At 49.2% G+C, this 23622-nt stretch overlaps 2 protein-coding genes across 6 annotated transcripts; both read left to right on the top strand.

The window, feature by feature from the left end:
* Positions 1-371: 371 nt before the first annotated feature.
* Positions 372-7286, top strand: si:dkey-96n2.3 (uracil nucleotide/cysteinyl leukotriene receptor). 3 transcript variants are annotated; one of them, XM_049012461.1, is made up of 2 exons: positions 372-399; positions 5585-7286. In XM_049012461.1, exon 2 carries the CDS (start codon positions 5607-5609, stop codon positions 6567-6569), a length of 963 nt encoding a protein of 320 aa, XP_048868418.1. In that variant the 5' UTR covers positions 372-399; positions 5585-5606; the 3' UTR covers positions 6570-7286. The 3 variants fall into 3 exon arrangements, with proteins under 3 accessions (XP_048868418.1, XP_048868415.1, XP_048868417.1); XM_049012458.1 differs by lacking the exon at positions 372-399 and adding an exon at positions 576-667; XM_049012460.1 differs by lacking the exon at positions 372-399 and adding an exon at positions 4629-4757.
* Positions 7287-7543: 257 nt separating this feature from the next.
* On the top strand, positions 7544-22785 carry nphp3 (nephronophthisis 3). Of its 3 annotated transcripts, none has more exons than XM_049010463.1 (28): positions 7544-7769; positions 9567-9970; positions 10463-10588; positions 10664-10814; positions 11541-11693; positions 11769-11902; positions 12119-12279; positions 12578-12734; positions 13093-13167; positions 13335-13505; positions 13919-14022; positions 14617-14731; positions 14896-15042; positions 15373-15470; positions 15829-15931; positions 16240-16322; positions 17282-17411; positions 17496-17660; positions 17955-18049; positions 18169-18291; positions 18816-19005; positions 19135-19376; positions 19632-19707; positions 19789-19916; positions 20524-20764; positions 21877-22002; positions 22090-22205; positions 22304-22785. In XM_049010463.1, exons 2-28 carry the CDS (start codon positions 9644-9646, stop codon positions 22479-22481), a joined length of 3915 nt encoding a protein of 1304 aa, XP_048866420.1. In that variant the 5' UTR covers positions 7544-7769; positions 9567-9643; the 3' UTR covers positions 22482-22785. The 3 variants fall into 3 exon arrangements, with proteins under 3 accessions (XP_048866420.1, XP_048866421.1, XP_048866422.1); XM_049010464.1 differs by having other exon boundaries at positions 7544-7796; XM_049010465.1 differs by lacking the exon at positions 7544-7769 and having other exon boundaries at positions 9629-9739; positions 9841-9970.
* The last annotated feature ends 837 nt before the right edge of the window (positions 22786-23622 follow it).

Below are 23622 nucleotides of genomic sequence, written 5' to 3'. Positions count from 1 at the left end.
CCCACTGCAGTATCAAACTGCCCAACTGAGTAGACATGACTAGTGAAATACTGCAAATGAATAAGTATCCAGGTTATTAATCATTAGTTGCTCTAAGAAAGTAAGTTGCAGAAAGGGTTAATACACTGTGTAACAGAAGCGAGAAATGTAGCTCTCGAATGAAGATCCGTGCATGCGTTTAGCAGTAATGATGGATTGCTGCTACCTTTCAGTGCTAATTAGAGATGATTAGACCTTTCGTTCTAACAGTAAACTGCGGTTTTCACCAGGTGATTTAACCTTTGATTAATGAACCGCTTGTGCGACCTGGCAAATTTGAGTGTAATACAAGAGCGACACCTGGTGATTAAAATGGGTACCATCCGCCCTGCAGTATATACAAAAACATACAAGCTGAAGGTAAGCTAAATATGCCGGCAGGCGCCAGCCGGTCTTGAATATGGGAGCGAACATCACAAAAAGATTTCTCCACCACCAAGCTCTTTATATATTGCAATAAGCATTGCATGTCGATTTAAAATGGAGGAATTCTCTGTTTTTTACTTGCCAGTTAGGCTATATGGCACTGTTGGGTAATACAACTCAAGAAGCAAACTACCACGAAAACAGTAGATCGCTTTTGAAGCTTCAGCAAAAGTTGCACGTTGATGCCATGGCTAATTTTACGGTGAGAAATGGGGGGGGGATGCAAGAATTATAAGGGTATATTTTCTTAGGAAGCTGTTGTGATTGGGGATTTTGGTTTATAGGGCACCTACTGTGAAGAAGCTGCTATTATTTCTGCCACAGCATTGCTGGTTATTCTGTTTTGCATTTAGGCTGCAGTTTCACCAGCTGACTTCCTCTTCCGTTTATATTTGTGAAACCAGGAACCAATGTGCTACAGCTAATCTTTAACCTCTTCGGAGAACATGAGAGCTTTAACCCTGAGCCTTTTCTTGAAATGCAGCTTGACCTACAGCAGCTATCCAAGCAAAATTTGATTAACCTAGTTGTCATTTGTCATCTAGTTGGTTAATTGGGGGCGCCCCCTGGTGGCTGCTACGACCTAAGCAGCTGCTTAGTCCGCTTATACCCTGGGCCGGCTCTGACGTCACCAGTGAGGCATCCAATGGTGCTCTGCTCTCAGCGCCTACTTAATAGGAGGGCAGGTAATGTTGTTTTAACTGGAATTCATTGCTCCTAGCATGCGGCTTTCACTGCGCTGTTTGAACTGCCGAGGGGGGGCTTGGCCATCCTATCTACCGCGTCCTCCAGTCCGTCCCGCTTGTAACCATCGCTGGATCTCCCAGGAGTTTAGGAACAGCCTTGGATTACCTTGGAATTCACGCTCTGAGTGCTGCCCGTTTGGATATGCTCTCAGGTTTTCTGGCCGCTGTGTGCGTCTCCAGCCTTGTTATCGTGTGAAAAACAGGTTCCGCTTCCAGACTGCAGCCATTAAATTAATTGTGAAAATGGCTTCAGCCTGCTATAAATAAACGGTCATTCCATGTCAAATCATCACACTTTTGAACCTCATAGTGACGAATTTTAACTAACTTGGCGTGCTGATTTGGTCACGTGAGTAACTCATGAAACTGGGCGTGTCTTAGATCAATGTTGAGGGAGATTTAAGTTAAGTACTTGCTTCTAGGAAGTAAGAAGCCACAGCGTCAGACAGACACAGACGGAACTTTGGGGTGTTTGCGGCAGAGGTAACACTGAGGAGAAAGCCACCCTAACTGTTCTCCCTTTGGCTTGGTCGTCACACATTTCGGAGAGCATGAAGAATCGAAGCATGGTACGGAGTCCAATGGCCAGGTGGCTGATAATCCCAGGGTTGTGGCTTTGAAACCCGCCTCCATTCTGGATGCATGCATTTCACATATATGTCCTCCCAGTGTTCCCAGTGGTATGCGTGTTCCCAGCAGGTTTGAGAGGTTGAACGTCTTTATTTAAAAAAATAATAATAATAAAATTTGAAAAATGTTTACATATTCAATGGCAGGAATCCACAGTCAGATTTTTGAAGATTTATGTAGGTAAACATTAAGTCATCTAACACGCATTTCCTCATTTCTGTTTTACCCATGGGGTGGCATGATGGTGCAGTGGTTAGCACTGTTGCCTCACACCTCTGGGACTTGGGTTTGAGTCTCTGCCTGGGTCACATGTGTGTGGAGTTTGCATGTTCTCCCCATGTCGTCGTGGGGTTTTCTCCGGGTACTCCGGTTTCCCCCCACAGTCCAAAAACATGCTGAGGCTAATTGGAGTTGCTAAATTGCCCGTAGGTGTGCATGCATGAGTGAATGGTGTGTGAGTGTGCCCTGCGATGAGCTGGCCCCCCATCCTGGGTTCTTCCCTGCCTCGTGCCCATTGAGTACGGGATAGGCTCCGGACCCCCCGCGACCCAGTAGGATAAGCGGTTTGGAAAATGGATGGATGGATGTTTTACCCAATGGCTCCTTGTCGCTTAATGTAGAACACGGGATCTGCCACTAGGGGCAGATTGAAGGAATGAATGCATGAATTACATTTATATGGAGTTTCAAAGACACCCAAAGTGCTTTACAGAACCAAGGGGGAGCCACTTCAACCACAACCACTGTGTAGCCGCCACCTGGACTAAGCGATGGCGGCCGTTCTACACCAGTACGCTCTCCGGACAGTAGCCAGGGTAGTGAAGGGGCAGGAGAGAATTCACCAATTCACCACCGACGGCAGTAAATTATTTCAGCCAGCTAAAATGTCTCTAACTAGCCAGCAGAGAAACTACTGAAATAATGTGTGAAACGGAAGAGGAATGGAGCTGAAATGTGGAAGCCTAGTTAGATGTGGTCAGATCTGAAGGCAGCATTTTATGGCATGATGTGGTTTAAGCGTTAAGCTATTTTAACCTGTGTCAACTGTATAATGTCAGTCGTTTGATAATTTAATTTCAAGCCACACTTTAACAACCTTTTTTTTTGTTGTTTCTGCTGGTGCTTCTGTCCTGTGGGGAACTGAATAAAAAATGTTTTGTATTTTCCCGTCTCCTCGTCCTTTTCCTCACTTAAGACAGTAGTAGGCTAACGATTCAGGTTTCATCTTTTCCAGTCAGTTGCACATAACCGGCTTAGGCTACTGTGTGATGATGGGTTGTCTGTAGTATAATTGTACCTAATATTTGAGTTTCTTCAAATGATACATTTGTTATATTATAAAAAAATTTGAATGCTGTTTTAAAAGGAATTTCCCAGCCCCCGTCCCCAGTGTGTGTACTTGCTCGCTGCTTACTGGGACTGGCTCCAGACCAGCATGACCTGTACTAGATAAGCAGCTGGAAGACTCATGGACAGCTGTGCACATTACATAGGGCAGTGTGTGGCTCTGTGGGTTAGGACTGTGTGTCCGTGTTTCAAAGGTTGCAGGGTCAAATCCCATCAGACTGGTATGTTCTTGGGTGACCCCTAGGGGGCGATGTGTGTATTCAACATAGCTGTGGTACATGTGTGGATTGTAGAAATAACGTAAAGCCAGACTGGCACACTGCATTCCTCCAGTTTTCACTACTACTGAGACGACCAGACAACATACTGATCTTCTTTGAAGACTGATCAGATGATGTTCTTGATACATGTAATACCTTTACGCTGAAATCCCTATGTATGTCACAGAGTGATATGTTCAGAAGGCAGGAATGAGAAGATATCTATCAGCAGCCTGGCAATAGAGCTGCCAAGCCTCCAGCCCAAATCCCACCACAGCCCAGCTTACAAAGCGATCTACCGTTTTAGTTGTACCTTTGCATGTTGCATATGACTCAAACAGCTTCAGCAGAATATTAAAGTGTCTGTGACTTTGAGTAGATAGGATACGGAACTGAGTGGGATATTGTGTCATTGTAGGCAAGCTACAGGGTTGCCAGATTGAGAGGTGGCTGCCCACAGTTTATATCAGGTTTTCGCAACTGTCAGCCCACTGGAAGGAGCTGAAAACCCAGGTCCCAGTTTGCATCCAGGGCCTGGAGTCCCTGGTCAGCTTGGGGATACTGCTGAAGTCCAAACCTTGGCTTTAAGGCCTGCTTACTTCCTCTAGTAGACAAGCAGGTAAAAAATGCTAAGGAAGTCGTTTGAGTGGAGGTGGGGGCATTTCATCTCAAGTCCGCCTCCTCACTTTTTATTCTTAAACTGGAGATACACAATCGCGGTGACACAGAAATTGAGGTTCTGAAAGTTTCTGCTGGAGGGAATTACGACACATGACATGTAGCCTGGAAATTCTGGAGGCGTGATCAAGTTTCAGGTGGACCCACCTTCAGCCCTGAGGTGTGGGCTGGGGAGGGAGGGAGGGGGGAGGGGGTCTTTGGGAAGAACTCGAAAAAAATGCCGTAAAAAAGTGATTCAGCTTCTTTCCTGGGCACAATAATAGGAACATCTGTGATTGGTTGGGATTTGCCCAGCCTTGGGATGGACTGAGCCTGTAATTGGTTGGCCCAGGCTCTCACAGCCAATCCCCCCCCCCCCCACCACCACCACCACTGTTGCCTCTCCTCGTCTAGCCAGACCTGAGCTGAGGGTTATTTTTAAATGCTCAGAAATGAAACGGAACTAAACTGAAAACTGTATGTGAAGATCCCGCTGATATAGGGAGGGGCTAAGTGCAAACGTAGCTGAATGTCAGCTGCATATCTATCTGCATGCTCAGTCAGCACCACAGCATCTGGTTCGTCTGGAAGCCCAAAGTGTCAGAGCAGGACGGGGTCCCATTGGAACTTTCCAGGTGTCAAGGGCAATGCGGTGAGGCTGCTTATTCATTTCTGCAAAATAATCCCATAGTTTTGTCACTTTTGATTAACTATGATGGCAAATGCTTGTGTTTTCATTGGGGTAGTGATTAAAACTGCTGAAATAAGTATGTACAAATTCAAATTATATCTACTTTGGATTTATGTACATCCCAGAATCAACAGCCATACAGAGCTTTGTGACTCTGTCTGTGAAAGACGCATTAGAAATAAATTATTTACTTATTTATCTAGAATAAACAGCACCAAGGGGGAGTGCCATTTTTTAGAAAAAACAAATGAAATTGGTATTGTTTTGTTTGTAATATTGTTTCCATTTTACTGTGTGGAGATGTGGGGACCTTTTGTGCTGGTTTGAGGGCAGCCTGGTGTGAAATACCCTATTAACTCTAACATAATGCCGTAAACCTTTTGGCTTAATTCAAGCAGTAAGTAGAGATGTAAGAATGGCACAGGTGGCCGTCGACCATGCATGTCCCGTTGTGTTCTTCAATCCTGATACTGAAACCGGCACCGGATGCTGCGATGTGGTCGCCAAGGGGAAGTGTGGTGGCAAACTCTTCACAGGCATGAAGATTCTTTTGTTTGATAAAGATAAAAAAGGCGAATAAGAAAAGTGACGGATGCTTCCTCATTTCAGTTATATCCTCAAACAAACCTGCAGGATGCTTTCAAAGTACCTCCTTCCTGTTTAACTTTTGGAGAACAACATGTATTATGTTCAGATAACTAGACACTAAATGATTGAATAACTATATACTCCCCAGGTCTACACAGTCCCCAATTATCTCATGCTGTTGATTCTCCTTCTGGCTGCAGTGACAGGCAGAGCATCCCCATAATGCTGAGGAATGGCAGTGACGTGGCGATGACCAGCTGGCAGGTCAAGGAGACTCACCTGGAGAACGTCCTCTTTGCTTCCTTCTACATCGTGATCTTCATCATCGCAGTTCCAGGAAACGCCTTGGCACTGGGCGTTTTCAGCCGACAGAAGAAGATCTCACCCTCCAAGGTCTTCCTCATGAATCTGGCTGCGGCAGATCTCTTCTATGTGATGGTTCTGCCCATGCGTGCCACCTACCACCTCATGGACAATGACTGGCCCTTTGGGGAGACCCTCTGCCTTCTGATTGGGTACCTCTTCTACCTTAACATGTACTGTAGTCTCTTCTTCATGGCCTGCATCAGTTTGGACCGCTTCCTGGCCGTTGTCCTGCCAGTCAGGTCTCTGGGGCTGCGGCAAAAGCCCCTGTACACGCGTGTGGTCAGTGTCGTCTTGTGGATCTCCTTGATTGTTTGCTCGGTCCCCATGCTGCTGTCCAAGAAGGTTCTAAAGGTAGACAACTTGACCAGGACAGTGTGTGGCCAGCTCTACCTGGAGAAGACCTCAGCCAAAGCACTGCTGCCTACAGCTGTGGCTTTTCTGCTCCCCAGCATCATCATACTGGGCTCCTACATCCTCATACTCCATCGCCTTTGGAGCCTAAGGCAGCCAGGAAAGAAGTCAGTGGAGAGAAAGGCGGTCAAGATGATCACATTGATCCTTCTGAATTTCTCTGTGACTTTCATCCCCTACCACATCAACCGCTTTATCTACATCCAGGCCTCCGGACGGGAAGATGTAGACATGGCCGCCATCGTGTTCAGCAATAGGATCACTTCATCCTTGACTTGTCTCAGCGGAGTCTTGGATCCAGTTTTATATTTCTTTCTTACCAAGACCTACCAGAGATCCTTGGTTCAATTTTTCTGCAGGAGACACAAAAGGCAAAAGAAGCAGAATGTCAATTCTGCTTCCAGCTAATTAGTGACTGCATTCATACTTCCAGCTAATTAGTGACTCATGTTTCATACTTTTAGGTCCTTAACCCCAGTTGCTCTGGGGATCAGTGTGACTCTGCTGTCTGATCTTTACTTAACAAAATAAATGTAAAAGTACATATATCAGCCTGTGCCCACTGTGGCCGACCTGCACCTGCCTCTCCAACAGCTGTTAATTAATAAGTAAATTAAAAAAATGTACGGGTAGAATTTTCATAAACTTGTTTTGGTACAGTATTAATTACATATGCTTTTTTTGGACATTGTTTGAAATACAAAGATGTGTAACTTAGTGTTATAAAAAATGTTAGTGTTAGAGGTGACTAGTTCAGGTCCAGAAAGTAAAAACCCAGACCAATGTTTTACTTCAACCAACCAGTCGAGTACTCTGTGACTCACTCTTTCTACTCAACTGGATGGTTGAAACAAAATCTTCATCTGGGTATTTACTTTATGGACCTGAACGTCCACCTCTCGGACGTGGGACTTGGGTAAGCATCAACAAAGCAGTGAATGGAATTTCTAACCTGCTTTTTCAGGGACTAAGGGGGATGAACGGCTGACTTTGCTAACAGACGTCAAGCTTGGCTCTCCCCTGGGTTTGTGTGAATGTTTTTAAAAGGACAGCAAGATGGATACATGTGAAGATGGACACATTCCAATGTTCCTGTTCTCATACTTGTATAAATGGCAAACAGCAAATAAAACTTCATTTCACTTTATTTCATTTCATTCAATTTATGACTTAATAAATTTATCAAGCAAAATTTCATCAATCACCAAAGTGAGAGGAGGCTTGAATCAAGTAATTAATCCACTAATAGATAACACAAGCGAGCTTTAATGCAATGCTTTACCCCAGTTGACTCGGGGCCCAGAATGCAAGCAAATAAAAAAACGCCAGTCGGTCGATTGGTTCGGCTTGGGCTGGCTGAGGACCCGTAGGCTGATATGCTGGTTACCGGGGCAGCCGGGAAGCCGAGGTTACATTTTGGAAAAGTTATTTTCTCCTATCGCCCAAACATGTAATCTTAGCTAGTATAATTACCAGCTAGTTAAATAAAAAACAAGTTTCTCCTTTTCGGAGCTAGTCAACATAATGCTCACTTAGTGAATCGCACTCGCTGTTCAAAGGGAAATGAGAGACTTTAGTGACTCAATATAGAACTTTTTCCTCATCACGGTATGTGCTGGCCGTGTTGCTTTTACTGTAAGTCAAATGAACCTCTTGGGTAAAAATTACTCAGGCTTGGGTAACTTTTATTCATCATCATGTGTGTGCATGCCATCTCATGTCTCTCCGTGTCCAAACCGTGTGACGGGAAACCATTAATTTCCTATTTTTCAACGTAATCACTTCATTTTGTTTTTAAAAAACGATCCCCTCCTAAATGTCACAAGGGCCTCCGCGTTTTAATAGTTGACACAGATCGGGGGTTTTTTAGGCATAAAGAATTGTTTTCCGTGCACGTCGGCTGTCCTCCAGTATTCGTCAATTACGCCTCAAGGAAGCGTCAGTCACATCATGACAGTAACTTGTTATGTCTTATAATTAATTACCCATATGCAACAAGCGCCGGAACGATGAAATTACATTTTTATACTTCGCACACCAGCAGTTTTGATGAACATGTTTATAGGTCCCACATTAATTTATATAACCAATTAGAAGAAAATATTCTACTTTCTTAAAAGATTTGACAACTTGTAATAGCGCGGCCAATGAACTGAGTTTAACTTATAAACGACTTAATTTTGTTTATTATTAATTAACTTTCAAGGCGTTCAATTCCGTCGAACTGGAATAAACAAAATGTAATATTTTCGTTTTCATTGATGCTATAACTTAAGTCCGCTGATGGTATTCGTTTTATATTTAGGAAATGAGAAGACGTGTTACATTTTACTATCGAAATCTAGACATGAGGTGTGTAGCAAGACCGTGCTTGCCGACTTCCCCCCCAACTCGGGACGTAATGAATCATGGGATTATTCTTCTTCAGCGAGGATGCAACTAATGGACCTGGGAAAGAATGATATCCGGGGATTTTTAGTGCCCTCTGTACTTCTGTTCTTGAGTACTGGAATTGTACTTCGACAATGAAAGTTGGCATTCGAGAGTACAATAACCGTCAAGTGTGCATATTGATAAACGCTTTCATATAGCCCCTCCTAAGTAATATCCTCTTTCTCGCCACTCTCCCACATAGCCCAGCGGTATGCAGTATGCTGTTTAAAAGGTTGACTGGTGTACCTTCACTGTAGCTCCTTCAGAGTGACTGTTGGCCTCATTTTGGCTTCCCTCCGCATTTACCCTTGTATGTGGTTGCTTGAGGGACGTCCTGGTCTATGCCTGTGGGGTGTAGGACTGGGGATGTTCGGGGGGGTGGGGTGGTATGGTGGTTATCACAGCTGGAGACCAACTGTAGGACACACAGGGGTTGCAACACTTATGCAAGCAGCATTTCCCAGCTTTCTGAAGAATATTTGCTGACAGGCGATTGATTTTGACTTGTGACTATGAGTGCATGCATCGATTGTAATGCAGTCAAACCTGATGACTTTGAGCTGATCGGGGCTCAATATATTTGCAAGCAGCTGTAGTAAAAGCTGACTGGACAACTACTATTATTTTAAATAATGCCGAAGATTGTGTGGCATTTGAGTCCATTTTGCAGGAAAACTACCCCTTTGAATGGAATAGTGACACATTATTGATCTCTTCCTCTACCCCATCTTGTTTTCCATAGACACACAGACAGGTGAGACCAAGCTTGGGGTCACAGCACAGGGTCTCTTGTGCAGTGGTTCTGGAGCTGGGGGTTAAGGGCCTTGCTCAGGGACACACAGACATGTGGCTACTCTGCCAAGGCTGGAGTTTGAGCCGGCAACCTTCTCATCACAGGCACCGAGGTTTAGTGCGACATCTTGGAAGGGTAGTTTGATGTTTTTCAAACCCTTTCACTCCCTCTCTCCACAGTGGGCCCATCTGCCTTCCTTACAGAGGCCTGCATGTGTCCCAGTCGGGCCCATAGCTAGAGAGGCGCCAACCTCGGCATGGGCACGGCCTCGTCCATGGTGGGTCCGGGGGGGGAGGTGATCGAGGACGCCTACGGTGGCGGGGGCGGCGAGGCCTGCGAGATCCCCGTGGAGGTGAAGCCCAAGGCCCGTCTTGTGCGCAGTTCGTTCCGGCGCGGCCCGCGTGCCATTGGCGCCAGCTTCAAGTCCACCGGTTCTGTCGACCTGGAGTACAGCGCGGAGCTGGACCGGCTGCGCAAGGACTACGAGATCCTGCGCGTCAGCAAGAGTAATGAGGTGGCTGCCCTGCAGAAGAAGGAGGCCAAGCTGGACGAGGAGAACAAGAGGCTGCGGGCGGAGCTTCAGGTCAGGGGAGTGTAGAGGGGCGGGCCTTACTAAGTGCTGCTCTACACCCAAACCCTATTGGGCAAATCCTCCAGCTGGGCTTATCTGATTGGCTGTGTTATTCAGGCTGGGAGGGTGGGGACAGGGTTATATAAAGCAGTAATACTGGCACTTTGGAGCATAGCGTCTGCTACAGATTTTGGGCCCCATTAAAGCCAATCATATTGCACCCCCAATCCAGACCAGTCCAGTTATGTTCCGATTTTTATAGGGCCCTTTTAAGGCACCCCTGCTTTGGATTCAGGGACAGAGTTATAGCTCACGACTGTGGGTACTAGGAGCCCCAGCGAAGCCTGGTCTTCATAGTGACTTGCAAAGGCACCATACGTTTAGTTTGTTGACTGCTTGTCGTGATTGGTGGGCTGCTGGGTTTGCCGTTTGTTGATTGGCTGACAGTAAAAGTGTCCTACCTGATGAGTCTAAGGGAGCAGTTCATGTTCGGGGGTCCCACAGGCTCTGCAGAAGACCTACCAGAAGATTTTGCGTGAGAAGGAGGGTGCTCTTGAAGCGAAGTACCAGGCCATGGAGAGAGCGGCGACCTTCGAGCACGACCGCGACAAGGTCAAGCGGCAGTTCAAGGTAAGTAGCGCCGTCAGAGGCAAGTGCATGTGCACCGCCTCATGGGGGCGCTCACTCGCCCGGTGTGCTGCGCAGATCTTCCGTGAGACCAAAGAGAAGGAGATACAGGACCTTCTGAGGGCCAAGCGGGACCTGGAGGCCAAGCTGCAGCAGCTGCAGGCGCAGGGGATCCAGGTGTACGACCCGGCCGATTCGGATGAGGATGACAGCCCGAGCGGCGCTGCAGGTCAGGCCACGACCTTTGGGGGGCGCTCTGAGCAATAGGGCATTATTAAGCTGAGATCATGTGCAGAGATACACTTAGGAACGGAAAATACCTTCAGCCACATAGAAAAACAGGACATCTGAGGTTTCACAGATTTTTTTAAATTTGTTCCTGAACCTGCTGTCTGTGGTGAGATAGTTTAGCCGTGTTTGCTTTTGCAAGTTTCCTGCAGCTATTGTAGTGTCCTCATATGACTCAGCTATGAGACTGACACCTATGCGGTTAGTGAAACAGCTGTCTCTGAATTGTCTGCGTACCCTCTGATGGACTGGCATGAAAGTTGCTGAGCTGTTTCATAAATAATACTGAACAAATTACTGTATATAATACTGAATAAACATGCATATTATGTACTCGTGTCCCCAAAAGGGGCAGAAAATGTTCCAGATATTATAATATTAAATTAAAAGTAAACAAATCATTACTTTAGCTAAATATTATTTTAAAAATGGTAGGAGAAAATGTTTAACCTTTGTTTTTATGTATTTTTGTCACTTTTGGAAGCAATATTTCTAGTTTTTCTTAATTTCGTATCTTATTTTATTTCGGTTTACGAAAATGTTTACTTTCAGTTTTAGTTTTCATTCATGAAAATAACCCTGACCCCACTTTCCCCCCAGTCCCCATGCTGGATAAGCTGTTACATGATGTATGGATGAATGTCTCCCCCATGTCTGTTTCCTGAAGCTGCAGGAAATCAGTGTGAGTACTGGAGTGGTGCCGCGCTGGGCAGTGAGCCCTCTATGGGCAGCATGATGCAGCTGCAGCAGACTTTCCGGGGGCCTGAGTTTGCTCACAGCTTGATCGACGTGGAGGGCCCGTTTGCCAACGTGAGCAGAGGTAAGAGTCTTTCTCCTGCCGTACAGTCACCTTCATTTCCAGCAGCTGTGATCAAGCTGCCTTTGTGCCTTTCAGACGACTGGGACACAGCGGTGGCCTCCCTCCTGCAGGTGTCGCCACATGTCTCCCAGGCGCTGTGGAGCAACACGGTGCGCTGCTACCTCATGTACACCCCCGAGACGCAGGCTGAGGTTGAGGCCTTCGTCCAGGTGAGCCCGCTGCCACACGTCGATTCTACAACAGACACCACTGCTCTCCCACAGGCAGACTGCAGCCTTGCAGACTGGACGCTCCCTGTAGTGACTGCTGTCTTTTGACTTGCAGTACTCCTACTGACCTGAAGGAGGCGATAACAACAACATGTGATACATGCTGTCGAGTTTCCTTTTGGTTCTGGTCTACTTGGAGGTGTCCGTGTGCTCTAGGGCTACGTCCCCCGCCTGCAGAGGCTGTGCGAGGGCCTGGGTCACTTCTTTGTGAGCGTCAGCTTCCCCGCGGACGGCGCCGACGGATATACGGCAGAGCGGCGCCAGGAGATCGAACGCAGCTCTGTGTGCGTGCTGCTTCTGAGGGCGTCTGTTACCAGGTAACGCCCCCCTGCTCTGCGCAGTTAATTTGCAGGCTTTTCCCTCCCTGTCAGCTTTTTCCTCCAGGCTTTTTGTGACCTCAAACTAGAAACTAAGTGTGCATGGGAGATGGATGGATAACAAGGAAGAAGAAGGCTTGCTACCTTACCATAGAGTAGGAAATAAAACCCAAATTCAAATTATATACCTAACAGAATTTTTGGTAAAATCCACCACTCAGCAATGAATGAGCAGAGAAGGGAAAAGGCTCTGACTGTGATCTAAAGCTGACCTCTGACCTTTGCACTCTACCCTCAGCTCCATGCTGGAGGACGTGGAGGAGGCCTTTGTGAAGAACCCCGAGGCCCGTCCTCTGCTTCTGTACCTGCGGACCAGTCAGGGCATCCGCCTGTCTCCGGCTGCTAAGGACCTGGTGGAGAGGGTGACTGTAGCAGACAGAGCAGTCAAGGTCAAGGTAAGCTTCCTGTTTCCTGATGTGGTTGCCTCTGGACCTGAGACGTGGGCATAGCTGTGAGGGGCCCAAGGTAATTTGGATAGTGGTACATAACCACAGTGACTGAGGTATCATCGTCTTTATTGCCGTTGTTCCTTTCAGTTTAGTTTTTGCTAGTCTTTGTCCTGCCTCCTTTAGTTGCTTGGATCCACTTCCTTTACAATCTGATTGGTTATCTCTCTGAGCCAATCATATTTCCTTCTGCGAACTCCTGAGAACAATTTTGTTTAAGTAAAACTCTCACGAGTTCTGATTAAGCCAGTGAGGAGAGATAATTGATTGGAGTAGTGTTTCGAGCACCCTCTTCTGTGAACCGCAGGTTATAGACCATGCAGGGCACCCTGAGGAGGGAGCCTCGCTGATCCACGGCAGCCTTGAGAGGGTCATCAGACAGGTACAGTGCTGGAGGAGGCCATCAGCTCACTGGGATGGGATTAACCAGGAGGGGCATGGGCCAGAGTCGCGATTAGTGGAGAGCATTTTCAAGGGCGCGTTGTGATTGGTAGAGTGATTTATGTTGCTGTAGGCATGCTGGTTTTAAAGGGCCGCGGTCTGCCCCAGGAGCTGCTGGGCCAGGAAGTGGCTGACGATGAGAGCTGCCTGACTGGGGCAGACGAGGGCTGCGGCGAGGAGGATTACGGGGACGTGCTGTGGGATCCGCATGACGAGCAGGAGCAGGCAGAGGCCTTCCAGCGGGCTGCTGCCTCCGCCGCTTCACCCGGTTGCCAGAAGGTGGCGCCACCTTTTGAATTCCCCGTGTAACCAACCTTCAGAAAACTTAGTGTAGATGTCACACAGACTGAAAATGGCGTGTTTAATCTTCATCACGTCACACTTTTTGGGAGGTGAACAAAAAACCTTCTGGTCACGCGCTTTAAGCCCCCCTGACAGGAGATTAGAGACAGTATTGCCATCTAGCCCACAGTACCTGTCAGCAAGGAGCTTAACACAAATGGTTTCTGGGTAAAACTAAGTGATATCAAGGGAAACTGGTGCAGTATGCTGTCCTCCTGTGCTGATGGTGACAGGCTGGTGAAATATCACCATCAAAGGGAGAAATGATCAGAGAGAAAACTGAGAATATCTGGGTCCTGTCCCCAAAGCCCCAATAAGATACGTCCCCTGTCCCCTCTCCCCGTCCCCAGTACATGGAGCGCCTGAATGACATGGTGGCGGCGCCCCCACCCATCCCCCCCCTGCTTGTGTCCGGGGGGCCAGGCTCCGGGAAATCCCTCCTGCTCTCCAAATGGTGAGCCTCTGTAAAGCACGCTAGCTTTCTGATATTATAGCATTGTCCGGGGACCAGTGGCAGTTTGGCTCAGTAATGTGCCATCTGACTCACTTCTATGTCAGTTTGGAGAGAAGCACCTGCTCAATAAAGGTTAAATGTCAATATAAAGAGAGGTGTAATCCTGTTATGAGATACATCCAGAAAGGCGTCGGTCATTACTCACGTCCTGCTGTCACAGCCTTCGCTCTGCCTGATAATGTTACTTACTTTTCTTCTAATACATCATCTCATCTTCTTTTTGTGTTTTAATGCTGTGAGGTTTTCCTCACTTCAGGATACTGTATTTACCTGGATCAGTGTTACTTGTGAAACTAGCGTCCTGCTGCTCCATCATCAGCTCATATTAACGGATAATGTAACATTCATCGTCCTCCTTTTTAGAGTTAAGGCATTAATTCCTTTTTTTTAATAAAAGCTAAGGGATAATTTTGAGTGACCGCTTAACTGTTAAATATTTGACAGCCCAGAGCGCTATCTACCCAGCTATCCTGACTAATGGACACAATTCTGACGGCACTGTTTCACCGTGTTTTAACCGGCACCGGCCCACAGGATAGAGTTCCAGCAGAAGCACTCTCCCAACACGCTGATCCTGTACCACTTCGTGGGCCGGCCGCTGTCCACGAGCGCAGAGCCGGTGCTGATGGCAAAAAGGCTGACCATCAAGGTGAGGGGCAGGGTTTCCATAAGGGGTGGGGTTTCAGTGTGGGGGTGTGGCTTCCACATGGGGGCGGGGCCCCATGGGGTGTGCCTGGGGGCAGTGCTTATTCAGTCATGGGTAGCAGTGTGGGTGACTGGTGCCTGTTCCTAACATCTCACCTCCTCCCACAGCTCCTGCAGCACTTCTTCTGCTCCATCTCGGGCCTGTCCATGGACCCTTGCAAAGTCCTGGAGGAGTTCCCCCGCTGGCTGGAGAGACTGTCAGCACGTCACCACGGCAACATCATCGTCATCATCGACTCTGTCGACCAGATCCAGGTGTTGGGCTCCTTCTCGCCGATAATCCATGGCCTGTGGCTAGTGAAGGAACTGGACATAGCTCTCTGTACTAGAACTACCTAAACCCACATACTCTTAGTTCAGAGGGTCCTCTCTGCAACCCAAAAATCCACCTTTCATTCCATTAGAAGTAAGCTAACTGCTTGTTTAATACTGTACTTAGTGACTGATCTCCTGAAAGTTTGAAAATGGACCTTCAGGAAATCTTTGATCCCTAACCCATAAATGTTAGCTAAAACTTAGATTAGCATCCTTGTAGAGTGGCCGGGGGTGCTAACCTCACTCCTTTACCCTCCATGTTGTCCCCAGCATGCGGAGAAGCACATGAAGTGGCTCATCGACCCTCTGCCCGTGAATGTGAGGGTGGTGGTCTCCGTTAATGTGGAGACCTGCCCGCAGGCCTGGAGGTGGGTGCCCATGTGATTTGGCAGGAGACTTTATGACTCAGCAGACGTCCATATGACCGAGCGGTTGCCCATGTGACTCAGCAGGCGTCCATGTGACCAGGAGCGGCCAACCACCATAGTGTCATTCACACCCCTATCGGGGGTCCATGGCAACAGTGACTGTTAGGGATGGAACGTTGTATTGGAGAGGATCAGAACATACTTTATTTAACCTTTATAATAAAGGTACAACAGAAGGGTCTACTTGGGAACAGGACTAGATTATTTTAGCTGTAGAAGTGACTAGCACACTAGTTAATAAGCTGGCTGTTTAGCAGGATATCACACTGAGGTGATGTTAACCTCCCCACCCCCACAGACTCTGGCCCACTCTTCACCTGGACCCCCTGAGCCCCAAGGAGGCGAGGTCGCTGATTTCTGCTGAGTGCCAGGCAGCACAGGTCACACTCTCCTGGGAGCAGGCGAGTCACTGGACGACATGTTTCCACTGCGATAATACCCCATGGGCCTGTAATCACGGCACAAGCATGGGAAGGGCTAGGGAAGTGTCATTACGGGTGCCTGTGAGTTCTAATTGGCGTGTATTTCTTTAATATATAAAGCTGTTAAAATATAAATGTATGTGCCGTGAGTAGGGTGACTCGATGCAGTCAGGATGTGCTTCCCACATTTCTGTGAGAAGCCGTTTGATTCATGAGGTCCGGCACCAGGACCTCGCTGGGAGTGACGGCAGTGAGCACGTGCATGAACCCTGACCTCGGTTTTGCAGGAGAAGAAGCTGGACAGTCACTGCCGGTCGGCCTCCACCTGTAGCCCCCTCTACGTCACGCTCCTGGCTAAGATACTCACCAGGTACTCCCCAGCGCCACCTTCAGCCTGTCCTGTTGCAACTAATCCAAATATTTCTTTTTATTTTGTGTATTTTTTATTTCTTCTTTAGTTTTCTGTTTGCACCCTGTTTTTTGTCATGTATGTGGGTTTTTCTGAGGGGAGGGCGGGGGAGGGGGGGGTCACATGACCAGCCCAGTAACGAGTAGCGGTTTAGTGAATTGGTGTGACTCATAAACCGAGCTGCGACCCCATGCCTGCCTGGTGCCCAGTGCTTCCCGGAATTGGCTCAAGGCTCACTGTGACCTGTGCAGTCTTCTGGACGGATGAGTAATTGAAAGTTTAAGCCTAGAAAGCTGCATCGCCGTAGTGCAGCATAATAAAAGGGTGGACACTTTGAGGTTTCCGCAGGAAATTCGAGGTGTTATTTACAGCGATGAGTGACTTCCTCTCAGTGTGCAGATGGTGTGGTCTCGCATATTCCTTTACTTCTCTATTTAGGTATGTGGTCTTGGGGGGGGGGTGGCTAATGTTCTAATAGGCACTGAATAAACTGAAATTATAAGAGGAATAAGAAGAAGGCCCAACGTAGGAATGAGACTCTTTTTAAGCTTGTTTAGTAAGTAAGTCAATAAATAGACTTTATTTGTAATGCACCTTAAAAAGAACCTTTGTTCTGCTGTACAGAGTAAATAAATAATAAGATAATGAAACAAATGCTGAAATGCACGTACAAACGGACAAACTGCAGAGGAGGTTGCAGAGGCCAGTCGACCTTAAACGCCCAGAGGTTCTCGTCTTCCTGCTATGGAGCTTTTGGTTCCTCTCCTCCGTTGTCACGCTGTTCCCAAGCCTTGGTGCCGCTGCCTGGTCGTCCTGTGATTTCAACCTCACCGAGCCCGAAGACGCCGCTCAGATGCTGGGATCTGCTCCGGGTTGGTGTTGGGGTGTGTCCCTAAGTGCTGAGACCTTCCTCTCCTCAGCGCCGGGAGGCCGGACCCCGTGCTGGAGCTGTGTCTCCAGAGTCCGGACACGCTGTCCCTGTACCGTCTGGGTTTGCGGACCCTCATGGACACGCTGAGGACAGACCGGGAGAAACTCGTCATGAAGGAGGTGCTGGCCGTCAATGTGGTGGTGGGGGGGGGGGGAGGTGTTCAGGGGAGGTGACGGAGGGGTGCGTGTGTGGCCCCCCCCCAGGTGGTGTGCCTGGTGTGCGTCAGCCACAACGGCGTGGCCGAGTCCGAGCTGCTGGAGATGTTCCCCGACCTGACGTGGCCCTTGTTAACGTCGCTGCTGCGGCAGCTGCAGAACCTGCGCATCATCACCTTTGGCTGCGGCCTGCTCAAGTTCCAGCACCTGCAGGTGAGCCTCGGCAATCGGGTCGGGGGGGGGGGTGGGTCTTGGGTAGAGCGAGGCTCTTCTTAGGCTGTGTGGAGCAAAGCGAAAGTCGGGGGTCTGGAGAGTTGGTCTGTGAAGGAGGTCTGACAAGAGCACACACACACGTACACACACATCCCTTTGGATAAAAGCGTCTGCTGAAAGACTAAGTATAATAACATGTCATTGAGTATATCCGAAAGGTCTGCTCTGAAACAAGGCCACCAGAGGGCGACATTCCATCGGTTGGCTGGGTTGTTATTCTGTGACCCTGTTCAGGCGTGGGAGGCGGTGCGTCTGGAGTACATGAGCACAGAGGGTAGGGCGTCGGGGTACAGGGAGAGACTGATCCAGTACTTCAGCGGCCAGCTCAGGTGTGTCCAGTCAGCCCTTCCCAAAATGACACCGGTTATAAATGTGCAGTTCTCCTGCGAGTGTCTCGTTTTCCATTTGATCTGCTGTCCCTTTAAACATCCCCTTCCTGCTGCCACAGTCAGGACCGGGTGACGTGGAGGGTGGCTGATGAACTGCCATGGCTGCTGCACCAGCAGGAGGACAAGGTCCAGCTCCGGCAGAGCCTGCTCAACCTGTTTGTCTCCCAGAACCTCTACAAGAGGTCAGCAAACGTGCCGCTGTTTCACTCTGTGACTGCCTGTCTGTCTGATCCTCTGCCTGACTGCCTGTCTAACTGCCTGCCTGATTCTCTGTCCCCCTGTGTGTCTGTCCCTTTATCTGTTTGTCTGTCTGTGTACCAGCGTGTCTCTCTAACTCCATTCCTTTCACTGTCAATCCATCTGTCTATCCAGCTGTCTCTCTCTACCTGTCTGATTCTGTCTGTCCCTTTATCTGTTTGTCTATCTGTCTGCAAACATGTCTGTCTGTCTACCTTTCTCTCTAACTTTATTCCTTTCTCTGTCAGTCCATCTTTCTGTCCATCTGTTTTTCTCTGCCTGTCTGTCTCACTCTGTGTCTGCTTCTGTCCTTGCCTGACTGTTCCCCTGTCTCATTTGATTTCTGGAGAGAGAGAGAGAGAGAGAGACAGAGAGAAACCTCTCACTAGGGGCTGAAGTGTGTATTTAAAAGCAGATGTGTCTGTCTCCACCCTGACAATCCCCACTCCCGCCCCCCCCCCCTGCCCAGGGGCCACTTCTCGGAGCTGTTGGCCTATTGGCTGTATGTAGGCAGGGACAGGAGCTCCATGGCCACCGAGTACTTCGATTCTCTGAAGCACTACGAGAAAAACTGTGAGGGTGAGGGTAGCGCACCCCTGCTGGCCAACCTGTGTGAGACCCTGGGCCGCTTCCTGAAGGACCTGGGACTGCTCAGCCAGGTGCGGTCCTGCAGACAGCAGGGGGTGCTAGAGAGGAGGTTGACTGATTTTAAAAATCGGTGCTGCCTTTAAAAAAAAAAAAAACAGTCCAGATTACTGAAGGAGATCTCTCGTTGTGTATGTGTAAAGGCGGTGGCTCCCCTGCAGAGGTCACTAGAGATCCGGGAGACGGCACTGGACCCGGACCACCCAAGCGTGGCGCGCTCATTGCACCAGCTGGCTGGCGTGTATGTGCAGTGGAGGAAGCTGGGGAATGCCGAGCAGCTGTTCAAGCAGGCACTGGAGATCGGCGAGAATGCGTGCGGCGCCGAGCACCTCTGCGTGGCACGCGAGCTCGACTCCCTCGCCCTTCTCTACCAGAAGCAGAACAAGTGCGTCCCACGGCAACTGGGTGGGGGAGGTGGTCCTTGGCAGTTCTTCACATCCTTAGGGAAAATTCAAAATGCCACAACTTTGTTTCTTTTGAATCTGTCTCTCTGTGGCTTGTGTTGTGTATCTGTGAAACCCTTGGGAGGCTACAGGTCCTGAGGGGGGTGCTGCTGTTGAACTGTCAGCAGCTTCAGGAGGTGGGGTGCTGTGTAAACCAGCCGAGTGTGACTGGACGTCTGCCCTGCCTCCTTGCTCAGGTATGAGCAGGCCGAGAAGCTGAGGAAGCGTGCTCTGAAGATACGGCAGAAGGCCGCACGTCACAAGGGAAGCATGGTACTTGGGCCTGTCCTGCCTCTGCATCATTAATCCACATTGTAAGGTTGTTATTAATTAACTAACCCCTGCCCTCTGCAGTATGGTTTCTCCCTCCTACGGCGCCGTACCCTGCAGCTGGAGGAGCTGACACTGGGTAAGGACTCGGTGGACTGTGCCAAGACGCTGAACGAACTGGGGGTGCTCTACTACCTACAGAACAATCTGGAGTGAGTTTGGCTCCCCCTACTGGCCATGAATGTTATCACTGCAGTTCACTGCCTGTAACTCTATTATCACATGACCTAACTATAATGGTGGAGTATTTAATTAAATTAAAAGGATCAATTGAGCGGATTATTCTTATAAAACTGATCTGTAACATTTTTGTAACAAACACTAGGGATGTGCATCTGCTTCACTGAGGCTGGTGTGATACACATCTCGATGCATTGCAACAATCCGGTACATTAATGATCCATATGTGTTAGAAACGATGTATCCTGAGTTCATTCCGAATTGTGTCTGATGCATGCTTCTGTAATTGGAACAATTGTATTGTGAACACTGCACAACATACCAAACACAAATTAATATTAATAGGCTCACAGCCTGAATAAGATCATTTATTTTAAATCTGTTTTTTTCCAGGTATAACCTACTGGTCACAGAACCAATAAATGTAAAAATGTCTGAATAGTATAACCAATAAATGTAACAACTTAACTATAACTGCTGAGACACTGCAGGTGAAGTTCGTCATACAAAGGTACAGCAGCCGATCCCTTGCTGATCCAGCCCTGCCGTATAGTAACGTCCCCCTGCCCTGTCCCGCAGCACGGCCATGGTGTTCCTAACGCGTTCCCTGGAGATGCGCCGGCGCGTGCTGGGCCCCGAGCATCCGGACTGCGCCCAGTCGCTCAACAACCTGGCGGCGCTGCACTGTGAACGGCGGGAATACGAGCGTGCTGAGGAGCTGTATGAGAGCGCATTGGACATCCGGAGGCGCGCCCTGGCCCCCAACCACCCCTCATTGGCCTACACTGTCAAGCACCTGGCCATGCTGTACAAGCGCAGGGTGAGGGAAGGGCGCTGTATCCACAGCCGCTGATCCTTAGAGCATCCGACCATGCGGTACAAGCGCAGGGAGAGGGAAGGGCGCTGTATCCACAGCCGCTGATCCTTAGAGCATCCGACCATGCGGTACAAGCGCAGGGTGAGGGAAGGGCGCTGTATCCACAGCCGCTGATCCTTAGAGCATCCGACCATGCGGTACAAGCGCAGGGTGAGGGAAGGGCGCTGTATCCACAGCCGCTGATCCTTAGAGCATCCGACCATGCGGTACAAGCGCAGGGTGAGGGAAGGGCGCTGTATCCACAGCCGCTGATCCTTAGAGCATCTGACCATGCGGTACAAGCGCAGGGTGAGGGAAGGGCGCTGTATCCACAGCCGCTGATCCTTAGAGCATCCGACCATGCGGTACAAGCGCAGGGTGAGGGAAGGGCGCTGTATCCACTGCCGCTGATCCTTAGAGCATCCGACCATGCGGTACAAGCGCAGGGAGAGGGAAGGGCGCTGTATCCACAGCCGCTGATCCTTAGAGCATCCGACCATGCGTTACAAGCGCAGGGAGAGGGAAGGGCGCTGTATCCACAGCCGCTGATCCTTAGAGCATCCGACCATGCGGTACAAGCGCAGGGAGAGGGAAGGGCGCTGTATCCACAGCCGCTGATCCTTAGAGCATCCGACCATGCGGTACAAGCGCAGGGTGAGGGAAGGGCGCTGTATCCACAGCCGCTGATCCTTAGAGCATCCGACCATGCGGTACAAGCGCAGGGTGAGGGAAGGGCGCTATATCCACAGCCGCTGATCCTTAGAGCATCCGACCATGCTGTACAAGCGCAGTGTGCGGGAAAGGCGCTATATCCACAGCCGCAGCCGCTGATTCTTATAGAGTATCTGACCACTTGATAATATTTGTTGACGCTTTAATAAATTAGACTAGATAAACTTCACTGGGAAATTTCAAGGTTTTTGTTAGATTAAACTTTTTTTTATGTAACTTTATTAGATAAAATATTATAGATTTGAGTAGCATGTACAGAGGTACAACAGTCACTCCCTAGTAATTTAAACCTGCTGCGTAATTGTGAGAGGCCTGGTCTCCCTCATAGTCTTCCTGCTCTCCAGGGAAAGCCGGAGAAGGCGGTTCCGCTATACGAGCTGGCCCTGGAGATCCGGGAGAAGAGCTTCGGGCCCAAACACCCGAGTGTGGCCACGGCATTGGTCAACCTGGCCGTTCTCTACTGCCAGTTGGTGAGTCCGTGGTGGGGGTCAAACTTTGGAGGATAAAGGTGCTGAATTCCATGCTGGCGTGACTGGTCCTGTCTTCCTCCCCCTCAGAAGAAGCATGGGGAGGCGCTGCCGCTCTACGAACAGGCCCTGAAGATCTACGAGGATAGTCTGGGGCGCATGCACCCCCGCGTGGGCGAGACGCTCAAGAACCTGGCTGTACTGAGGTGTGTCGTGTTTTGGGGGCCCCCTGTTGGCCAAAAAAGCCACTGCACTGCATGAGGTGGGGGGTCGAAACGGCTGCACTCACACGCTTTCTCTTCAGCTACGAGGAGGGAGACTTCGAGAAGGCAGCCGAGCTGTACAAACGGGCCATGGAGATCAAGGAGGCGGAGCCTTCGCTGGTGGGCGGGAAAGCCCCCTCCCACCAGTCGTCTGCGGGCGACACCTTCAGCCTTCGCGGCCCCTCCCACCACCCTGGTGCCAGCCTTGGTAACAGGTGACCTTCCCTCAGAGCATGACGATTCTGCCTGGCCAGGAGCCCCACCTTGTTGTCCTGGTTATGGTGGGCGGAGCTTTTGACTTTGCTGCCCTCTAGAGGTCCTCATTACTCTGTCCTTAAAGGGCACCTTTGGTTCAATAACAGCACCAGGAGCATGCAAACTGCCAAATGACTGAAACGTTGACCAAAATGCTTCTTGGAGAGGCTATACACCAAAGCACCCCTGTGCAGTGTACTGGAAAATGAAGCATTAGCTGCAATGTCTTCCAAAACCCCATCAGTATTAAAATACTTTGGCTATCCCCCGGTGTTTTACTGCCGATCCATCTTTTCTATTTCACACCACAGTCCTAGCAATGTCCAGCTTACCTCTGGCGTTAGCCATTCGCCGAAACTGCCACCATCTTATAGTCACACTGCCGGCACAGGGCCGGATCAGCTTTGAACGCTGTACATCACAGTTGAGCACATCATCTCTTTAACGGGGACCTATTACGCTTTTCTGTTTGTCCCCTTTCGTTCACTGTTTTATATAGCTTTATATGCATGTAAATGGTCTGCAAAGTCTTAACCTCTACAGTATAAAAGGAGTAACTCCCCACCAAAACCACTGGCATTAACACGCGTCCTGGGTGATCCGATCACAAGTGGGCATCGCTAAACACGTCCATCCACACACCTGGCATTAACACGCGTCCTGGGTGATCCGATCACAAGTGGACAGCGCTAAACACGTCCATCCACACACCTGGCATTAACAAGCGTCCTGGGTGATCCGATCACAAGTGGGCAGCGCTAAACACGTCCATCCACACACCTGGCATTAACACGCGTCCTGGGTGATCCGATCACAAGTGGGCAGCGCTAAACACGTCCATCCACACACCTGGCATTAACACGCTTCCTGGGTGATCCGATCACAAGTGGGCAGCGCTAAACACGTCCATCCACACACCTGGCATTAACACGCTTCCTGGGTGATCCGATCACAAGTGGACGGCGCTAAACACGTCCATCCACACACCTGGCATTAACACGCTTCCTGGGTGATCCGATCACAAGTGGGCGGCGCTAAACACGTCCATCCACACACCTGGCATTAACACGCGTCCTGGGTGATCCGATCACAAGTAGACAGCGCT

Source organism: Brienomyrus brachyistius, chromosome 4 (assembly GCF_023856365.1).
Source record: "Brienomyrus brachyistius isolate T26 chromosome 4, BBRACH_0.4, whole genome shotgun sequence".
In the NCBI taxonomy this organism is placed as follows: Eukaryota; Metazoa; Chordata; class Actinopteri; order Osteoglossiformes; family Mormyridae; genus Brienomyrus; species Brienomyrus brachyistius.
Note: the sequence above shows the minus strand (reverse complement) of the source record. Positions and strands in the feature narration are given on the sequence as shown.